This window comes from Phalacrocorax aristotelis, chromosome 4, assembly GCF_949628215.1.
Source record: "Phalacrocorax aristotelis chromosome 4, bGulAri2.1, whole genome shotgun sequence".
NCBI classification, from domain to species: Eukaryota; Metazoa; Chordata; class Aves; order Suliformes; family Phalacrocoracidae; genus Phalacrocorax; species Phalacrocorax aristotelis.
In genome coordinates, this window is record NC_134279.1 from 7,174,860 (window position 1) to 7,196,465 (window position 21,606).

The window sequence follows — 21,606 nt, forward strand, 5'->3', positions numbered from 1 at the left end:
ATGAACTTAAATTGAAGGTAGAAATTGATGCTTTCACTGATCACTTAAATGACCGTGCAATTGTACAGAGTTTTTCGCCGGAGTTTTTTTGCTTTTGGTGGGGGGTGGGGTGGGGTGGGGTGGGGTGGAAGCTAGCTTGAAAAAGGGAAAAACCAGTGTATATATATTTTCTGTCATCCAAGTCATTCTTTTCAGGGAATAGTGTTTAAAAACAGTCTTCATGTAAGTACTTTTCATCTACTTGGAACAAACTATCAGAAGCTCTACACTAGCTGTTAAATTGTTGTATAAAAATTGTAGTGATAAATTGATGTGTAAAATGGTAATGCACCTTGTTTAACCAAAATCGTATGTACTTCTCATCTTAATTGCATATCTTTTCAATGGGACATAACCTACAGAGCTTATGCAGAGCAAACATTTACAGTCTTGGTGGGTGTTTTATAGGAGGAAGGCAATCTGGAGCGGTATTGTATAATACATTTGGAGTCATGGGTAAATCAAGAGATACAGAGAGAGGTGGACTGCTTGCATCAAATAACTCTTCAGATTCTCCAACTGGTAGCGGTTATAATACTGATGTGTCTGATGATAACCTTCCTTGTGATAGAATAAGTCCCTCCTCAGATATTAATGGAAATTCAGTTTCAGATGAGCAGGTATGTACATACTATGTAGAAATGATTGGTCTCGGGTTGATTTTTTTCTTTTTTTAAAATGGTTAATGTTCATAATAAGAAATTGATGATTTAACAGATGTCGTGCCAGCTGAATTCATACTGTCTGCTTGCACACTAAACTTCCAGCTTTCTGCAAGAGCCTCTGGTATTGTCTTGGCAGAGTTGGTGGACAGCGTTAGTTTGTTTTTCTCTGCCTAAATGCATGTGAAACTGTTCCTTATGAACAGTGTACAGTATGGTATGTTACTGCCTTTCAGTGCAATCATTTTGGAAAACAATCTCACTTTTGACTGATGTGTTTCCTTTTTTAAGGATGAAGGGGTTGAATCTGATGATCTGAAAAAAGATATACCCTTGATGCCTCCTCCCCCTGACTCTTGCAGCATGAAGCTAACGATCAAAGAAATTTGGTTTAGTTTTGCAGCCCCTACCAATGTGCGCTCTCCAGCCCATATATTTTCAAGGTATAATTTCACCTGATTTAAGAGAAAGAAAATGACAGTTCTGCTTTGTTAAACTGCAGTTGTCGTGGGTAGATTCTGAATGTAAATTCAATAATTTTTGAAGCTTCTCTGGAAGTGAAAATGGATTTTATATATATCATGTTAACTCTTGCTTTGGGTTTTTATTGTCATTTATGTGGAAGCTTTGCTAGAAAATTTTTAGTTAGATATAATTAAAAGAAGAAAAGAAAGGTAAAAACACCCCCAACAACCAACAGAAAACTTTCAGTGATACTGAAATGTGTGAAGGAGAAAGGCAGGGGTGGGTATTTGTTTTGGGTAGGAGAGATGCTAGAGAAGAGAACTACTCAGTGCTGTTGCTATTCAACCTGATGCTTAACTCACAATCTTGTTGCCATCGCACTATAAAGTTCCAAATAAATCCTTCTAAGATAGTTTTTTATATTGCATTTGTACAACAAGCCAAATATTCTTATCTGTCAGTAGTTTAAGCTCAGCATCGAGCTACAAGTTAGAAAATACTCTGTTATTTTCTCAATATTCTTGCCTCAGCCCTTCAGCAAAAGTCCTTCATGACGTATCGTGTAACAGTTAATGTGGGATTCAGTCAGTGATGAAAATTTCAAACTGGATTATTTCAGTAGGCGATACAAATGGGAAGAGGAGGGAGTAGCAGGAGCAGATGGAATCATGAGTGTGTGAGCGTGTAAAACTTAACCTGCCTTAGGTATTTTTTGCCAGTTTTGATTTTCTGGGCAATAAGTCTGTGTTTGTTACTTTGTGACCTTGTTCTGTCATATTGCACCTATTTGAATGTCATTCATAACAACATTAGAAAATCTTGCAAATTGCTGCTGCGGAACGTGAATACTTAATTCTTTTTGTTTTTCTCAATAGGCAGCTGAACCTCCTGAGTACTGCAACACCTGCAGTTGGTGCTTGGCTTGTTCCCATTGATCAAGTGAAATCGTCATTAAATAAATTAGAAACTGAAGGAACCCTGCGAATCTGTGCTGTGATGGGTTGCATTATGACAGAAGCTTTAGAGGTAAATGACCTTTATAAAATCAATAGGCATGTCAGAACAGAGCAGTGTAATATGTAACATATATTTCTTTGGGATTCTGGGTATTTTCACTGACAAACTTAGAGCACCTCATATGAGCCTTTACTTCCAGAACTGGTCACAAGAACTCACTACCTGTGGTTTTTGTACAGAACCTAATTTCAGTGGAAAAAAAATTCAGCTGTTACTAGTGAGGAAGTCTTGTGCTTCTTACAGGAGTGCATCTCCAGGTAAAATAACTGGAGCTTCTGCCTTTGGAAAGGGAAGAGTAAGAAATATGGCTGTAGCATCTGATATATCTTATGAAATATCAAAGTGTGATGAATTATGAAATATTCAGGGTATCTTTTGGGAGAAAATGTGAATTTCTGTGCTCCTGCAGTGTACCTAATCATTGTGTTTACTGGGCCCGCTTGTTAGAGGAAGGGAGGACAAGCGTCGTGAGGGTGAAACATTCTAGCAAATAATGCAAAATAAACAAATTTTTTGTTGAAAACTAGGATTGGTAGAGCTTTTGTGACAAATGGGGTGTTACTGTGATTTGCGACGGAGCTTTCATGTGTGCGGCAGTTTTCTGCTGTTTGTTAACCTAGCACCATCTAGTGGGAAGATTTTGGGGTGATACCCATTGTTGAGATCCTGTCTTACACTGTAAGATTGACAAGCTTAGTGTCAAGCTAGTTTTCTGCTATACTCAAAAATCGTTCTTTGCATCAGTCTCTTATTGCTACCTCCCTTCCTATATCTTTTCTTACCCTTTTTCTAGCATTATCCAAATTAGGAAAGTACCTGTTTTTTTCATTAGCTAGGAATAAACAGGTGTTTTTTGAATCTCGGCTAGCTGTGAATATATATTTGTTTGTCCAGAGGTAACTTTACGAAGTCTGCTATTTGAATCCAGCCTTCTGGTTTCTTACATCATATAAATAAATAAGCATCAAGTATGATTTTTCACGTACCAGTAATTAAAATAAGGTTGGTATCTGTGTGGCAAATGTTTGTTGCAGAAGTTCCAAATGGGGTTAGAAGTTTGTGATATCCCAGGTGAAATCTTGCAGTTCATGCGTGTATTCTGTTTGCAAGTATGAACACATATGTGAAAAGTTGTTACATCTTTATCTAGAATAAAAGCGTGCATTTTCCTCTGAGAAGCAAGTACAACAGGCTTACCAAAGTGGCTCGTTTCTTGCAAGAAAACCCTTCTTGTTTACTGTGTAATATATTGCACCATTACCTTCATCAAGCGAATTACTCCATTATTGAGGATGCCACCATGGTGAGTTACCCTGTAAAAACTGAAATAACTCCATGTGTTAATTTCAAATGTACCAATTCTAATGTCTTAAATTAGGTAACAGTTTAGGGAAAGTTGACAAATGCGTAAATCTTTAAATTGATAAACAGATACTGCTTTGCTCATTTCATTTTCTTTCAGATCTGCTGTTTTTGTTGTGTATATGTAAAATTTTTATTGAGCTATTTTATTAGTAAATACATGAGAACTCAGAAACCAAATAGGCATGTCTTTAAAATTGTTAATGGCCTTTTTTCTTAAAGATAACAGCAAAGTAGTAAAAATTGGCATCTGTAGTTTTAAAATCAAATAAATCTCAATTATTAAGGCAAGTGTGTGGACTGATTAGCTTATTCCAAATTCTCTCCTCCAGAACTAGTTTTCATGTCTTCTAGAAATACTTGGATAATGCAGACAGCTTAAGAAAAGAGAAACCTTAAGGCTGAAGAATCTAATCTTTTTCTTGGTGGCTTTAGAATGTAAATGTCTGGATTATAGTGGTAAATAATGGTTTGAACAAACAAATTAGGCATAAGGAGGAGTGTTTGTTCCTGATTTTGTGTCATTTTCATAATCTAATTCCATGGCTGTCAGATTTAAACATCACATTTTTCAACATATTCAGCTGAGAGCCCAGTGATCAGAAATAGCACAATTTGTGACAGAAATAGCACTGTTTGATTTGTGGTCAAAATAAGCAGCTTTTTTTTTTTTCTTGATCACAATTCAATGATGTAATCAAAAAAATCCCTGGGTTTTTTTTGCCTCAAATTAATGTTTGTAAAACACTGCTTACCAACAATGGAAGAAACCTCATCTTTAATTTCAGTTCTGTTTCTACAGTCAGGCTAGTGCTGCTGTGATATTTAGTCCATAGTTGAGAGCCTTATAATTACTTAAGTATTTTTAGTTTCATGTTTAATAAAGCTGTTTCCTGTTGGTTTTCTTTGGCCCCATGGGCTACATCCTCAGGTCGTGTGAATCAATGTATTGACTGAGTTCAGTGAAGCTGTAATTCTTATCTGTTAGCCCTATGGCTATTTATATCTGAATGGATGCTGTGTGGTGCCAGCGTGTTTCCATCATAAGTCTCTTGAGTATGAAGGTTTAAGGGAGGTGTGACTGGTTTTTCCCCATTTACTTTAAAATGCTGTGATAAGCATTTTTAATTTTTGTTTTTCTTTTTTTCAAGAGCGATGGTCTTCCTGCCTTAGTAACCTTAAAGAAAGGTCTAGTTGCCCTAGCAAGGCAGTGGATGAAGTTCATTGTGGTGACCCCAGCTTTTAAAGGAGTCAGCTTACACAGACCAGCTCAGCCAGTGAAATTGCAGGCAAATGCCTGCCACGAGCATGAGGATGGACTCGGATTAGACAACGGAGGGGGTCTTCAGAGTGACACAAGTGCTGATGGGGCAGAGTTTGAATTTGATGCAGGTATTTTGGTGGTGTTCTGTCTCCATAAATGATCATAGGGACAAGTAGCTCCTCTCAGATCATTTGTATCTTCTTTAGTTTTAATGCTTGAATACATTATATTCTTTTTTAGAATCGTTGCAGTTTAACCCTAGCCAGCAGCTAAACAGCACACAGCCACTCATTCACTCCCCACAGCCGGTGGGATGGGGGAGAGAATTGGAAGAGTAAAAGAGACAAAACTTGTGGGTTAAGATAAGAACAGTTCAATAATTGAAATAAAATAAAGTAAAATAGTAGCCATAGTAATAATAATAATAATATACAAGGCAAGTGATGCACGATACAATTGCTCACCACCCACCAACCGATGCCCAGCCTGTCCCCGCCTTCCCTCTTCTTCCCCCAGCTTTATATACTGAGCATGGTGTCCTATGGTACGGGATATCCCTTTGGCCAGTTGGGGTCAGCTGTCCTGGCCGTGTTGCCTCGCCTCCCAGCTTCTCCTGCACCTGGCCGAGCATGGGAGGCTGGAAAAATCCTTGGCTAGTGTAAGCACTGCTTAGCAACAACTAAAACATCAGCATGTTATCAACGTTATTCTCATACCAAATATAGTGCTGTGCTTTCACAGCACTATACCAGCTACTAGGAGGAAAAAGAATTTTATCGCAGCTGAAACCAGGACAATCATCAAGTTGCTTTTTTAGAATCATCTTCATTTTGAAACAGCTGCTGACAATTGTAATTATAGTATTACCATAATCCTTACTTGTTTGGGGAAAAACAAAGCAGGAGACTTCTCTTTCTTCACATGCTTTGTCTTGTTATTTTCTGCACAAAATACATCAACTTAATTATTTGCTAGCTTGCAATTAGGATTTTGTTGTGCAGCTTCTGACTTCAGTTAAAAACTGTAACGTGCAATTCTGTACATTCTTCCAGGTATAGCTTCAAACCCACCTTCTTATTTGTCCTTTGTAAAGATGTATTTTCATAAAAAATGTTTTTTCTCATTTTTACTACTTCATATATGGTAGATTTCTGTTGCCAGCTTACACATTGCCAATTTAACATAAGCTACTGATTTAGCTTTGTATTTGATATAGAGCTGACTTAAGAATCACTGAAAGGAAGGGCATAAATAAATACATGTTGTTGGAGCACTCTGTTTTGCTGTCTTGAGTTGACTTAGGTTTTTTGTGTTTGTAGCATCTCTATACAATGTTACTGCTTTCAGAAAGACAGCATTTGTTTTTCTTTTCTCAAGTAAGAATTATGTAACATTGAGGTTAAAAAAAAAAATAATAATCAGGAGGAGAATCTGCTTTTGATTAAAAGCCAGGCAGCTTAAAGACAGCAAAACCAAAGATGTTTGTGCATAAAACCTGTATGTAATGTACAGTATGATGCAAATTTTTGCCCCCTTCTCTGAAATACCTGCTTTGGTAGAGCAGAAACAGACCAGTGAAGTACTTAAATTTTTTTTCACCTGTCCATAGTCTTCTGTTTTTCACCGAGAATTTTGACAATGACAATATGGCCGCCTTGTGTAGATTTACTTATAGATGGAACTCACACAAATATAAGTATCTTAATTCAAAAAATGATCAGCCATACCAGAGTGAGCAAAATCAGTGATATTTGGCACCTTCCTTTTGATCTGTAGCACAGAGCAACATTTGTATGATATTAGAAGGACAAAAAGATTTGTACTAAGATTTTGTATTAAACAAAATCCAGTATGTCTGAGGTTTTCTTATTTGTCTTAAAATTCCCTTGAATTCCCATGACAGCTGTGTGTAGGTGTGTGTCAGAATTTGGAAGTCCATGACTGCTTGTAAATAAAGGTACCTAATAATAGCTAACCTTGTTTCCCCATATATATACAAATGAGAAAAATTCTTTGCTTGGTTCCAGCTACCGTCAGTGAGCATACAATGCTCCTAGAAGGAACAGCTCATCGCCCTCCACCTGCTGGTGGCTCTTCTGGGCCTGTAACTGGTGCTGAGATCATGAGGAAATTATCCAAGACTCACACTCACAGTGATTCTGTTCTGAAGATAAAGGTAAGTTTTTAACACTCTGCACGAGTGGAAACTGGTTTGTAGCTGACCTGTTTTGAAGCAGTTCTGTAGCTTGCAGATGAATAAATGCTTGTCTAAAACATAACTATAACTACCTAGAACCGTAACACATGGAAGGTATGCTCCTCACCTTATAAAAGTGATGCTTGATCAGTTGGTCTGTATTCTACACCTGTTTGTTTTTTTTTTCTTGCCAATTAACTTCAGAGCCACGTTTAAAAATGATATGTATGTGCATCATTTAAGGGTGTACATTAACTTTTCTGGCTTTTAATGTATTTATGGAAGCAGAAATGAGGATTTAACTATCATCATACAAAATACAAGATTGGCAAAGCTCTTCAATAACTTGTATTAAAATTAGTGGGGTTTTTTTATTTCACAAGTTGTACAGAGAACTGCAAGATTTTATTTTTATTGCTACTTCCTGAGCAGAGTCTGTGAATGTTTGTGAGTTTTTGGGAGTTGTTTTGGTTTTGTGTGTGTGTTTTAGGTTTTTTGGTGGGGTTTTTTTGGTGTTGGGGGGTTGGTTTTGGTTTGGGTTTTTTTTTGTCATTTGTTGTCTTCTCTATGTATGTTAGGCAACTTGGTTGCTTGTAGTGATTACTTTTCAGCTGTGGTTTTTCACAGAATGACTGAGGTTGAAAGGGACTTTTGTACGTCATCTTGTCCAACTCCCTTGCTCAAGCAGGGCCACCTAGAGCCAGTTGCCCAGGGTTTTGTCTAGATGGCTTTTGAACATCTCCAAGGATGGAGACCCATAAATTGTGACAAAACTCAGTCACCTACACAGTAAAAAAGTGTTTCCTGATGTTCAGAGGGAATGTGCTGTGTTTCAGTTTGTGCCCATTGTCTCTGTTCCTGTCACTGGGCACCAGTGAGAAGGGCCTGGCTCCGTCATGTTTGCATCCTCCCTTCAGGTATTTACATATATTAAGATGATCCCTGCTAAGCCTGCTCTTCCCTAGGCTGAACAGTCCCAGCTCCCTCAGTCTTTTCTCATACGAGAGATGCTAGGGTCCCTTAATCATCTTAGCGGCCCTTTGTTGGACTCCAGTATTTCTCTCTTGTACTGGGGAGCTCATAACTGGACACAATACTCCAGGTGTGGCCACACCAGTGCTGAGTGGTGGGGTAGGATCACCTCCCTTGAACTGTTGGGAACTTGCTCTTTAATGCAGCCCAGGCCGGACAGCCCGGCACAGGCACACTGCTGCCTCACGTTCAACTTGATGCCCACCAGGTCGCCCAAGTCCTTTTCTGCAAAACTGTTTTCCAGCTGGTTGGAGCCCAGCATATACTGGCACGTTTGGCCCCTGTAGCGGATAATTGCCCGCTACTATCACTTACTGCTCCCTCCTGGTGGTCTTGCATGGTTTAGGGATAGGTGGCCCAGATGTTTTGCTTGAAGGCACATTTGGCTCTTCAGTTTTGAAGGTAGAGAACCTGTTTCATAGTTTTAAGCCTTTAAGTGGACCAGGAACCTTCCTCTTGGTGCTAGAAGTCCCCAGCTTCCATTCTTCATCTTCCCCAGAGGCTACATTTACCATCATTCTGGGGATGGAAGGGACTTGGTCTTTAGAAAAAGACCAAATGCAAACAAGGCTCCTATTCAGTAGTATGTACTGTTCCTTCTGTAGACTTGCTGTAGGTGAATTCTACATATCTGCAGTTCTGTTTGTTACTTGTTTGGGTTTTTCAACTGTTTTTACGCATAAATTTTTTTTAATACTTAAGAATTTAATAGCACCTTTATGCACAATACCTGCATGGCATATGACCTGCCCCAAGTGAAGTGCTACTTGTCCAAAAGTTTGCAGGATGAGAACTTTGTGGTTATTGTGTTCTGATCTTATATTCAGACCAGTTTCTTTGTTTTTTTTTCCACAAGGGTATACATCCATATCATTCCTTAAGTTACACTAGTGGAGATACAGCTACAGATTCACCAGTGCACGTTGGCCGTTCTGGAATGGCAGTCAAAGAAAGTCCAAGAAAAGAGAGCCTGCTCAGCTACCTTACTGGGAGTTTTCCTAGCCTGCATAATCTTTTGGAAGGGACTCCTCAAAGGAGTACAACAGCAGTTAAAAGTAGTTCTTTAACAAGAACAGGTATGATGTAGCGTAAGTAAGCTAAAGGGAGGAGAAGGGAGGATTGATTTTATTTTAATGATTTAGAAAAAGTACTATGTTTTCACTATGAGTTACCATTTGTGTTTAAGATCCCAATTCCTCCCCCACCCCGCCCCAAATCATAGTTTTTAATAGCAGTTCCTAGACATCGCTGCACCGTACCATTTCCTAGAAGCAAATAGCGAGTACATCAGGTTTGGAAAAGAAATCACAGCTAACAAAATAAATTAAATATTTTCCTTTTACTTAGGCTTACTACTTTTTGAGTGTAATACATAGTTACTTAACTGAGTCTTTTTGAATGAGCAAGGAAATGAAGTGATCATCCTGTATTTGTCATTTTTTCTTGACCTTGTAAGTAGCTCAAAAAGTGGACTAAAACTAAAGCTCCAGTAGCTTAGTTTGTGTATAATAATTTGCAGATATGTACTGATGGTCTTTTGAAAAACTGTGTTTTGTAGAAGTCTGAAATACATACATTGAAATGTTTATGCTCTCTATTATTGTTCAGAGTGCATTGTTACAATTTTTATAAAGAAAAACAGAGAAGTTTGATACTGTTTTCTCTAAAACCTCTCTCCTTTGCTGTCAGGGAATGAAATATTATTCCGAAAAAAAGGTATTTTGGTTTCTTAATGATTCCTTTCTTCTAATTAATGGTAGAGATGAACAAATGCAAAGACGCTTGCAGTGCAACATCCATTAGTGTTGTAGTATAACTTCTGTGGTAGCACCTGTAGTGCTGTTTGACACGTCGTTTACTGGAATAAACCTTGAGCATTAGGCTTATTTTAATAGTAAATATGTACTGTCAGTAAAACTATGTTGTCTTCCTGTTTTTTGCTGACTTCGCTACAATAAATGCTAAAGCTTCTGATTTATCTGTATAGGAAATACTGTGGCCACAGACATGTTATCTGAACATCCTTTGCTGTCTGAACCATCTTCTGTGAGTTTCTATAACTGGATGTCCAATGCTGTGGGCAACAGAGGAAGTGTTGTACAAGAAAGTCCGGCCACCAAATCTGGACACAACAGTCTTCCAACAGGTATTGCTAATTACAGCTGAATTGAAGAGATTATTCTGGGTTGGCTGTTCCTGTGTTTACCCCATTCTTTCTGAAAGTAATTGAGCAAGGGACTTATATTAAACAGATGTAAATATTATTTGTGGGACTTACAGCAAACTGGAAATTGAACAAATGTGATTTAAGGAAAACTGTTGTTTTTACTTCTCTCACGCTGCCTCCAAAATTTTAGCTCTTTCTTACTGTAAATGTAGCTTCCAAAACTGTGTGTAGCAACAAAAATGCTAAGCCGTAAAACCATCCTTAGTTGCAGAGTTCCGTTGGATTTTGTTAGTTTCTTTTAATCTCTTTTGCGTATGCTGTTTCTGTAAGAAGCATTTTGTACATTGGAATCCTTGCTCTTTCTAGGTTCAGTTTTGAGATAAAACATAAGCATCTATTTTGAGAGTAAAGTGGTTCTTCAGGGATGGGAAGTGGTCAGCTGGTGTAAGGGAATGGAGAAAAGAAAATATGCATTACTGAAAGTCTTAAGTGTATTAAAGAAACAGATACGTAACAACTTAGTGCAGCTTATCTATTAATTCTTGTAAGCCTGTCGTCATTCATAATCCTCAAACGTGTGTATCTTAATTTTCATCTTCACTAAGAATAAATTTCAATGTTTCTTCTATTAACAGTCTTTCAACTGTAATGTATTAATCTTAGGCAATAATAAGTTGTTTTAATTTGGTTTTAATACTGAACAAATAGTCTGATGCTACAAAACATCTTTGTGCTGTACATACTGCTTAACTGGTGTGGCTCCTCTGTAAACTGGAACGTGTTTCTTTGCAGAAAGACTCATAGGGTAGAAGTATAGCTTGCAATTCTTATTTTTTTTTATTTTTTTTCCCCCAGAAAAAGCTGCATTTTTTTTCCTACTGAAACTATAACAGTTTTTTTCATGAGCTCATGTTCCTGAAGTTAAGACTTAGTGATGTAACTTGGCCACAGATCTATCCAAACCATTTTTCTGTGGAGGTGTGTAGTCATATGGCTCTCTGATCAGTGCTGTAAGCTTGAGTTTTGGAGAATCAGGATTAATTTACATTGGCAGAGCCGCTCTGTCTCATGGAGGTTGGGTCCAGTCCAGGCTCAAGATGCAGGCGATTCAGCATCACTCTGCCCTTGGGCTGCAAGTCTGATTGTGAGTAGAGCAACTGCAGGGAAGTTGTTGTCCGTAGCTATTTTTATGAATAGCATATTTGGCTAGAGACTAATCTATGGAGATCTCATTAGTGGATCTTGCACTGGGACTAACAAAACCCAGAAGCCTGTAGCACACTGAAAAAGAAAAGCAAATACCTGCAACTGGGCATAATCTTTGCTTTTTGTTGATGGTATAGCTACTCAGCCTATGAACTATTTCAGTTTAAACAGGAGTTAAGTACCCTATAGAACACAATACAGACAAAAGGCCTTGAGAAGGAGAACAAAAATATGGAAATATTTTTGTGCTTCCCAAATATGAGTTGGATTATCTCTATATTTATTACCTGTTTCAGCAATATCAGACTGTTTCTTTATCCTGAATGCCACTTTTGTGAGGTTATAGACCTGACTAGGACTCTGACTTTCTATGTGTATGGCATGTGTTTCTATATAATTAACCTTGCTGAATAAATTGCTGAGTTGGTGGTGTTAAAATTTGCTGTGGTGTTAGTGTTCCATCAGTATTTATTTTTCAGGTGTGGCACCCAATCTTCCTACGATACCCTCTGCCTCAGACTTCAACACAGTGTTGTCTAGTGACCAGAACACCCTGGATGGCACACACTCACAGCACAGCACCAGTCAGGACGACATCGCAGGTGTAGAAGAGGGTAACCAGGGGTTTCCTGCTGTCCAGCTAGCAGATGCGCAGGTAGGGGTGGTTTGCTGATGTACTGTGGAGTTCTGTAGGAAAAAACTAGTTATTATTTTAAGAAAAAAGAAAGATCCCACAGCAATGAAAATGTTATCCTGGTTTTGTACACGTTTCTTAGATGTTGCTGTGCAGACATGAAAGGCTGGAGAAACCTTTGAGGTGTCCCTTAACAAATGTTATGAATGGTGACTAATAGAGCATTGTTTTATAATTTCAAAGAGCATACTGGAGCACTTATAAGATTAATCTAGTTCTCCAGAGTACTTTTTACTGAGGGGAGCATGCATAAATCTTGCTCCCATAGTGAAGTATTCAAAGCTAGCTTGCTGTGTAGTCAGTCATTTTACCTAGAAAATCCATAAAGCTTCTCCTTTTTATCCCCCTTCTTTCTGTTTTACAGCACTGTCAATAAAACTTAAAAATGTTCCATATTATGTACCTCACATTGTAAATATTGTAGCTCAGCAAATGATGGAGCAAGAATATTAGGAATAATCTAGGCAACAAGGAGTAAATCAGTCGGTTTTGTTTTGTAGGTTGTTTTCAAACCTCTTTTAAGTTACACGGGAATTCAGGCTCAGGATGCAATGCCACTCTGCTACAGAATGTACTTCGGAGAGTACCTTTCATTCTCAGGAACTTTGGACTGCCTAAGAGCAGATATTGTTGATTCAGATACAGCAAAGGAAAGGAAAAGCAAGCGAGCTCGAAGGTATGTTGCGAGATATTTGAAGAAAAAAAAAAAAAAAAAAAATTCCTGAAGAACAGAAATTAGGTTTTTCATGTGAAGACACAGAATTCCAAAGCACTTCCATAGAATAGGGTCTAATGAACTCTAATAGAATAGTCCTTTATTCTTTTAAACTTACCTGTTTTGTCTTCCTGTTAGAATATCATCTTTTTAATCTTCCTATGGAATGGTTTGGTAATTTTAAGTATTTGAATCTCAGCTACTTTTGAAAATTGGAGATTGAGGAAGGGAGAGCTGGTGGGAATAACAGTGGGGGAAATTGGAGAGGCTCTTAAATGCTGTTTTGTAATTAATCCTGTGAATGAGGTTGCTACTTTTGGTGTACATGCTGATTCTTCCCCCTGCTGACTTGGGGCAAAGCTTTAGGTTATGATGGAAACTAAGTTTACAGAACTGAATGATTACTGTTAGCAGCATGCAGTATGAAAGTATAAAAGTTTATTTTCTATATTTAGAACTATGGTAAGAAGGTGGTATCCTAAGGGAAATAAAAGGTTGGATTCAGTAAATTAGATGTACTACAGTGTAAAAAGGTATTTGACTCCCATAAAAAGAAATAAAGTAGTGACTTGTACCTTTTCTTTCCTTAGGCAAGGAGCTGTCAATCTTCCTCCTCTTGAATTCAAACCAGCTTTGATGTTAGAGACTTTCAGTATTAGTGCTGTTGTAATGGAGAAATCCATGTGCACACCTCATAACTCCACCAATGCCCTTTCTTTTCATGACTTGAATAAACGCTATTATAATACTTTTCACTGCAATTTTACAATTTCTTGCCAGTCCATAAGCCAGCACGTAGATATGGCACTGGTTCGTCTCATTCATCAGTTCAGTACAATGATCGATGATATCAAAGCCACGCAGACGGACATCAAACTTAGCAGATACACAGCTGGATCAGCCTCTCCGACACCTACTTTTAAAACCCGCAAACACAGAGACTTCCGCTCTTCTGATTTCAGCCGAAGCTCTCGAGGAAGCCTTAACGGAGGTAACAGAGTGAACAACACCAAGAACAAACGAACAAACAATGAGAACAATAAGAAGGAGTCTCGGAACAAGAATTCCTTAGGGAGGTCAGAAAGAAGAACTTCTAAAGTGTCCAGGAAAGGTTCAAAAGATGTAGTTGACCACATGACTATTCATATGGATGACTCTGACTCTATTACCGTGTCGGAACAGAGCGAACCTTCTGCTGAGTGCTGGCAAAACATGTATAAACTATTGAACTTCTATTCACTCATTTCTGATCCAACCGGGATTTTAGAAAAGTCTTCTGAAACTTTTGGGCCAACAGGTAAACTCGTTCATGAATCCAAGTGATCGAGAATGTGTGCTTTTGCTCCAGTGTATTCATCTGAAACTTGATCATAAGGTGGTTTTTGAAAGTTGCCCACCCCATCTAACTTGGATCGGAGGGGGAAGTGGTGAGGACTGGGGGGGTAGCTTGTAATTAATTCACCAAGATAGTGTACAAAAGAAGAAAGTTCTCCTCCTGGCTTTAGAGCATGCTTTGATTCTTTCAATCCTGGACTTAGTCAAATTCTTGTGCAGCTCTCTTAATCTGCATTTGCAGTGGCTGTGGGACTGTGTTAAGGTAACTTTCCTGGTTGATTGTGTACAGAGTGGATCCACTTTGTTCCTCCCTAGGTGCTCTTTTGTTTTCAAGTGGCTAGGGGAAATGTTGTATGTTATCATTCTGTGAAAATATGTAAGCAAATACATAAGTGATTCTGAGGAAGAGCGTTTCTGCCCTGGGAATGACTGAGTAAAAAAAAAATGATCTAGCTTTGAAGCTAGCTTTGAGGGAAGAAAAGGGAAAAATACTAATTTTGGTAAAGTTCAGCAAAGGTTACAGGTGTTTGGGCCATGATTTCACCTAAAGCTTTGAGATCTGGTGTGACCACTGTTCTCTATTTCTATTTTAGCACAGCAGAGTAAATTTGAGTGCTGACATAGCATCGTTCTTTTTGTTGGTGAACTTAGGTTGCTGTAAATATGCAGGGGATGGTGTAGTTACTAGTTAGGCAAATTTTCTTTGGATTTGTTTTAACTGAAGAATTAAAATATAAGAAAGTGTCAAATGAGAGCTTCTGTTAAACAGAGGGCAGTACCTTTTATGCACAGAATATCATAGCTGCAGCATAGCTGTGATATCTGCACAAAATGTAAATTTTCTAACATTGTTTTTATGCTCTGGGTATTGAAAAGGAAAACTTGCTTATCCAAAACTAAATTATGGGAACCTTTGGCTGTGAAATGATCAAAAAAGAAAGAGGACAATTGGAAACGGTCAGAGCGTGTTTATTGTAGAGCAACAAAATCACATAAATATGAATATTTATATAATGGACATAAGAATATATCTATGAATAATAATGAAATCACACCACTCGTTATTGTCCCCATTGTGTCTTGGATTTGGTTCAGCTGCAATGTTATTAGGGTGGAATAAGCGCAGCATAGGTAATTTGCCAAAAGAGTTTGCTTGATGTGCAAGATGCTCAATCCTTGGTTTCATGTACAAATATAAATCAGGTATGCCAAGGATTTATTGTAAAAAGTCCTTAAATAACTCCTTTGTGCTTTTGTAGGCGTTCGAAGCCCAACCGAACCTGCTTGTAGAGTGGTGTTTGAGAATGAACAGGATAACGGCAGAGACACACAGAGGAAGCGCAGCCTGGTGACTTCGGAGCCGCAGCATGTGACTCTCATAGTCTTTGGAATAGGCATGGTGAACCGAACCCACCTGGAGGCAGACATTGGCGGTCTAACGATGGAATCTGAACTGAAGAGAATCCATGGCAGTTTCACCCTGAAAGAAAAAATGAAAGGTGGGCTAAGCTAAGAAGTACTCTGTAGTTAAACATGTAAAGCTGCCACTGAGTTTATGTGTGTGCACACACCTATACCAATGCGTGTGTGTGTGCATGTGTAATAAGCTTTGTGTGTAAGTAGATGTACATTATGTCTGTGTGTGGACACTATAATAACATTCAACAAGTTCTTTTAAAAACTGTTACTGGGATGCTGAAGCATTTTAGAAGGATGCAAGATTTTTTCAGAAAATGCCATGAAGGAGATTCTTTTATTTTCATTTTCATTTCCTTTCATTTTCAAAAGCTTTCTTCTTGTCTGAATTTAAATTTTAGATTACTTAATGTACCTACTAAAACTGTAATTTTTCAAATGGTTTTGTGCTACTCTATTTTTGAAAGCAGTAGGCATACCTGGAAGTATTTTACTGAATGAAATGCCGTTAAGTATCTTTTTTTCTTCAAGATGTACTACATCAAAAGATGACTGAGACATGTGCCACTGCTCACATAGGAGGTGTCAATATCGTGCTTCTGGAGGGAATTACCCCAAATATTCAGTAAGTATGAAGCCTGACAATTTAAAAATCATTCAAGTGCATAGAAGTGGTATCAGTTGTGCGACAGTAAAGGTATGTAGCTTAATATGGACATGATATGCTGTAGGTAGAATCTGTGAAGTCATAGAGTTTGGTGGCAATCATGGAGCTGTTGTGGAGTTGGGCTTGAACTTGCCTTGTAAAGCGAACTCCATGTGCGTGTTGACAGGAGGCTTTTCTATGAAAGGCATATCTAACTAAGCTGAGAAAGAATACGGTGAACGTAGTAGTAGGTTTTAGTCTAGGGCACCCAATTGCACAAGTCTTATAGTTATGTGAGGATGAATACTCCTGTTCTTTTCCGTTTCTAGTACGAGATACTAGTAAGCTCAGAACTGATTGTAGGATCGCAGTGTAAATCGGTAAATGACCTGACTGAAAAATTGTAGGTGACAGGTCTTCTTGTAAAAAGAAAGAAATTAAATTTAATGTAATCAGAGCTTTCAGTACTAATTTTATCCCATGTGGTATACGTATAGAAACTTTATCACATGGTGTGTATTGTTTTTCTTATGCTTCTAATTGTTTTTTGAAGCTTATAGGTTCCACTAAACCATACAGGATGTTATGGTGTATTTAACCTACCGATGCTGATGATTCCCATTTAAGACCTATATTGTTTCTTTAATACATATCTTTTTGAACTCCCTTGATGCATGATTCTTTGTGTTATTTTTACAGTTCTAATATCCATTCTCCACCCTTTATATAATTGACACAACTTGGCAGGGACAGGGGAAGAATCACTTTTTGTGTATAAACATCTTGAGTGACTTGCTTAGCATCCACATTTTTTTTTTTTTGTCATGTTCACAACCTCAAAAAGGGCATGCATAATTTTCCTTTGTTTCTAGCTGAACTTCTTTTTTTGCGAAACAACAGTTGACCTACAGCTCTTCATAACGTAGATCACCCTCACGCAGTCTGAGTGTTAGCTGGGTAACCCTCACTATGTGATCTGGTTTTAGAATATTAATGTTGTAGAAAAGAGCTGAAATAATGTCACTTGAGTCTCTCTCTCTCCTATTAATTCCTGTTTAATTTGGAAGACTCCTATATAGAACTTAAAACATACAGAATTTTATTCATGTCCCCAGCTAAATTGCTTCTGGTAAGTGAGTTTCAGAGGGATAAATAAAAGTTCTAATCTGACAGCCATGTAAGGCTTCTGAAGGCGACTGAAGTTCTTCACATCTGTTTCACATCATAATTTTACTGAGCCTCCATATAGGAAGGGTACAAAAGGAAAGGGGGGAAATAACAATAAATCTTGAACAGCAATAACAGCAAACAACAAACCCTAACAAAACCAAAACCTTCAATTTGGTAAATTTGAAAGTAAGTGTCATATTGTGGGTTACAAGTAAATAACTGACTAATTTTGCATGAATGTTTATTCTTTATTTGCTTTGTTTTTGTTTTTCTTGCTTTCTCTTCAATCTTCATCTGTAGACTGGAGGATTTTCCTACATCTCCTACAAGCACAGCCAAACAAGAGTTTCTGTATGTCATGTTATTACGTTTAATAGTCTTGCAATTAACTCTGTGTTGTGTAGCTAATGGCTGCATTCCTACTGTGTGTGATTGTGTAGGCAGATGTTGCTTGAACACATTTTAGTTTAACATCTAATATTACCTAGACAAGCTTTTAATGTAGCCTGCTAAATATCTGTCAAAAAAAGCCCTTGTAAATGTTAACAGTCTAGCGTTAGGGGCAGATATTACACTCTACGGTCACTACTGTAATTCTAGAATGGTTTCACTGGCTGTTAAGTTCTTTAGCTTAGTTCTTTAGATCTGCTTCTATGCTTATTTCAATGACGTGAAATAATGCTGATAAAAGGAACAGAGAGGTTAGATTTGCTTTGAACCTGGTAAGGAACTGCTGTGCTTGGAGTGATAATACCTGTTGTGATTTCAGCATGAATAGGACCATTCCTTTTGTCTGTCTTTACCTCTGTGCTGGGTTGAATTGCTAGGCATGCTGACCAGGTTATGCTAACACAAAATGTTTTCCTTAAAAGCATGCTTGTGCATCTACTGCTTCTGAAGGTGACCCCCTTCATGTCCCCCAGAACTCTATGTGTGAATGTAGCTTCCCTTTTCTCTCACAAAAGATGCAATGTTTGCTTTCTAGTAGCCTTCTTACTTCCTGATGCTAAAATCCGGAGGTTCTCCCTGGATTAGTGGTCAAGGTGGGAAATGGTACACTGGCAACCTAGAAGCCCTCTTACACAGTGACCCTGCAGTGCTCTGAGAAGAAAAGTTATGTAGGCAAAAATTGTGAGGATCTTGTATTCCCCACCCCCCAAACCAGTATTCTGAGCATAGGTTTCTTTTGCCACTTTAGACCACTAGTGTGTATCTTTTGGTAGGACTTGCTACAACTGCTGTTACAGCATTTATGTATATTCTGTGTTGTGATAATACAGGATTAACTTTAAATGCCCTTAGAGATGGTGGCTCTGGAAGGAGAGGTGATGGACTGTAAAACTGCAAGCGATGTAAAGAAAGCATTCAGGTTTTTGTTCCTTTTTGCGTGGTAGCGATGTTAAACCAGCAACGATACTTTTTTTTTTGCATAGTGTACCACTGAACAGTTGAATTAATTGCCACATGATGTAGTCAACAAAAATAATATAAATAATTAAAAGGATTGGACAAATCCATGTAGGGTAGGTCTGGTGGTGAGTCACAAACACAATGCAGCCTCTGGCTCAAAAAGTAAAGCCCCGATGGCTGGAATTAAGGGAAAGATCACTTTATTTACGCTCCAAGCGTCTCCTACTGCCCAAATTTTCATCTGACTCAGGGTGGTAGTTCCTGTGTGTGCTAACAGGCCTCCTGCTGACCTTTTTCCCCCTCATTTTTCTAATATTCCCAAAAATCTTTTAGGCTGAGTGGTGGCCTTGTAGCCAGTTCTGTAGTGGGACAAAGACTTTGTTCCCAAGTTTGTCTGGAGAGTGATTATTTATGGCATTGATGCCAGAACAGAACTACTTCTGAGTGCATTGCAGGTATATAACTTAAATATCAATTAATGATTTTAATAATATTCAACCAGATCTGTTACAGGCATATCACCGTAGGTAAGCAAACTGCAGGTACATAATGTGCAGTGCTGATTCCAAATAAATGTATGATGACACAGTCGTTCTGTGTTTCATTCTGTCATGGAAGTAGGCTTGTTGTAGACCAGACAAGTGACAGTGAAATTCATTCGTTGCATGAAATACGGTTAATCTTGCTGAAATCTGATTCTCCTGCGACAGCTATATTAATGAAGTGCTTAAAATGGTATGGATTCATATCTTCAGAACTGATTGTAAATTCGGTACAGACTTTAACTCCAACTATATTTATTTTTACCTTCGACACAAAGATAGTTTGACTAGACTGTCTGTCTGGTACAGGTCAGGAAGAGATCTTGCAACTTCCCTGAAGTTGAAAGTTGTTCTTGTGATGCTTGAATAGCTAATGTAGTAGTGTTTTGTGTTACACATGGGGGAAAAAATGTGATCTTGATTGGGTTCACAGTAGTTCAGCCAGAATGGTAGCAGGAAGAGAGTAGAAAATAAGCAAATATCAACAGAAATAATCATGGGGGTTTTTCTCTTTTGAAGAAGTGGATTAAAATAAGTCTGCCCTTTTCTTAAGTAATGCTTATTTCGTGTAATGTTTTCCTGAAAATACTTGTGAATTAAGATTTGTTTTCTCTTTCATATTTGTGTAAATTCTTAAAATATTTTGAAATCGGTTCTACTTGACAGTCTACCCTAAAATATTAATCCACAACCACTTTAGGTCACTTGTATCTCTTGCGTAGCTGTGAAAATCTGAAAATGTTTCTAGAGCTTCAGTAAATTAATCTGCTGTCGATACCTGTGGTTGCATCAGTGTGCTGCGTATTTCTTCATTATAAGCATAAGGACGATGCGTTGTGTTTTTTTTGTTTGTGGCTTTCTTTTTGTATTTCCACTCCTGGCATGCTTTGGGCTCGCTGATATTTTAATATCAGAATAAGGAGCCCTGTGTTGGGGCTTCACAGAAGAAACTTTACTTAGGGAGTAGAATTCATAGAATGTTGTAGCTTTCGCTATGAAACCAAAATGTCTATAGAATGCTTTAAATCATGATACAAAATATATTTTAGTTATGCTCCTTAAAATTTAGTATTTGAGAAAGTTTCACTGAATGTTGTGATTTTATAGAGTCTGTTTTTCACATGTTTTAGCTGATGTACTGCATTGTCACAACTGTATGTCTTTCTCTTTGAGGCTGTTAATATTCTGTGCTGGCTACATAATATACTTCCATTGGGTAACCCTCCAGGAACTGACCTTGGATGAGAAACTTTATTGTGTTACCCCATGTATCTTTTTTAATAGGAGCTTAGTGAATTCTGATATGCCAAAATTTCATTCCGACACCAAAAACTGTCAGCTTTGTGCAGTTGCATTTTTATCTTGGGTAACCGTTGTGAACCATATCCTCCTTAATATTTAAATAAAGTTTAGACTTCATATTTTGGAGTAGTATGTGTCAATTAAATGGCAGTTATTAGTTCACAAACCTATTTATCACCTACTGTGTATTTATTCCTAAATGACTATTTACTCCATTGACCTTTTTGGATGCTAAAATCAGATTTTACTAAGTCGTCTTATGAAAAGGATGGTTCAAGATTATTCCTGAAAAGGAGTTGAAATGGAAGCCTCTTATTTGTTTCTGTGTGTGAAAATTTGTCTGTGTACGTGCAGCCTAGTGTGTGTAAACTCAAATGATCTCACATTATGCAAGAATAACAGTTTAACGGGTATTTTTGCAATGCATGACTTGTAGTTCTCTTAAACGTAGTGTAGTTGTTTGTGGCATGTAGTGCATCTGTGTGTGTAAAGTGGAAGAAAAAGGAATGTGTATGTAGTTTATAAACAAAATCACTTCTATGAGTACTTCAAAATTCAGCTAACACTTAAACCCCCGTTTTAACAGAAAAGTGTAACTGTTTTGAAAGACATGCAAATAAATCCTATTTCCTTTTCTGTTAGAACTGTCGTGAAATGCAGTATTGCCAAATCCCAGGCCCTGTATAGTGCCCAGAGAGGGCTGAAAACAAACAATGCTGCTGTGGTCAAAGTTGGAGCCATCAGCATCAACATTCCTCAGCACCCTGCCACGCTGCACAGCATGATGGTGCGCAGTTCCCACCAGCTCTCCAAGCAGATTTCGGATCTCATCAGGCAACCGTCAACTGCGTAAGTGCTGCTTGCGTGGCACTTCTGAATGCCCCTGGTTGCCATCCATTTACGGCCTTGTGCTACTTTGAACATCTCTGGGAGGGTCAGGCGAGTCATGTATCACGTTAGAATAA

At 38.0% G+C, this 21,606-nt stretch overlaps 1 protein-coding gene across 16 annotated transcripts in view; it reads left to right on the top strand.

Annotated features, from left to right (window-relative positions):
• Window positions 1–21,606, top strand: part of BLTP1 (bridge-like lipid transfer protein family member 1) — a 125,138-nt gene that overhangs the window by 60,127 nt on the left and 43,405 nt on the right. For 13 of the 16 annotated variants that reach the window (XM_075090199.1, XM_075090183.1, XM_075090188.1 and 10 more), the window contains exons 36-50: window positions 448–659; window positions 993–1,144; window positions 2,042–2,192; window positions 3,334–3,486; window positions 4,697–4,937; window positions 6,837–6,985; window positions 8,895–9,114; window positions 10,026–10,184; window positions 11,891–12,066; window positions 12,606–12,781; window positions 13,411–14,117; window positions 15,415–15,654; window positions 16,103–16,196; window positions 17,688–17,738; window positions 21,284–21,490. In XM_075090199.1, coding sequence (XP_074946300.1) covers window positions 448–659; window positions 993–1,144; window positions 2,042–2,192; window positions 3,334–3,486; window positions 4,697–4,937; window positions 6,837–6,985; window positions 8,895–9,114; window positions 10,026–10,184; window positions 11,891–12,066; window positions 12,606–12,781; window positions 13,411–14,117; window positions 15,415–15,654; window positions 16,103–16,196; window positions 17,688–17,738; window positions 21,284–21,490 — 3,088 coding nt within the window. The remainder of the gene's footprint in view (window positions 1–447; window positions 660–992; window positions 1,145–2,041; window positions 2,193–3,333; window positions 3,487–4,696; window positions 4,938–6,836; window positions 6,986–8,894; window positions 9,115–10,025; window positions 10,185–11,890; window positions 12,067–12,605; window positions 12,782–13,410; window positions 14,118–15,414; window positions 15,655–16,102; window positions 16,197–17,687; window positions 17,739–21,283; window positions 21,491–21,606) is intronic. The other 3 variants (XM_075090185.1, XM_075090193.1, XM_075090184.1) reach the window with 2 other exon arrangements.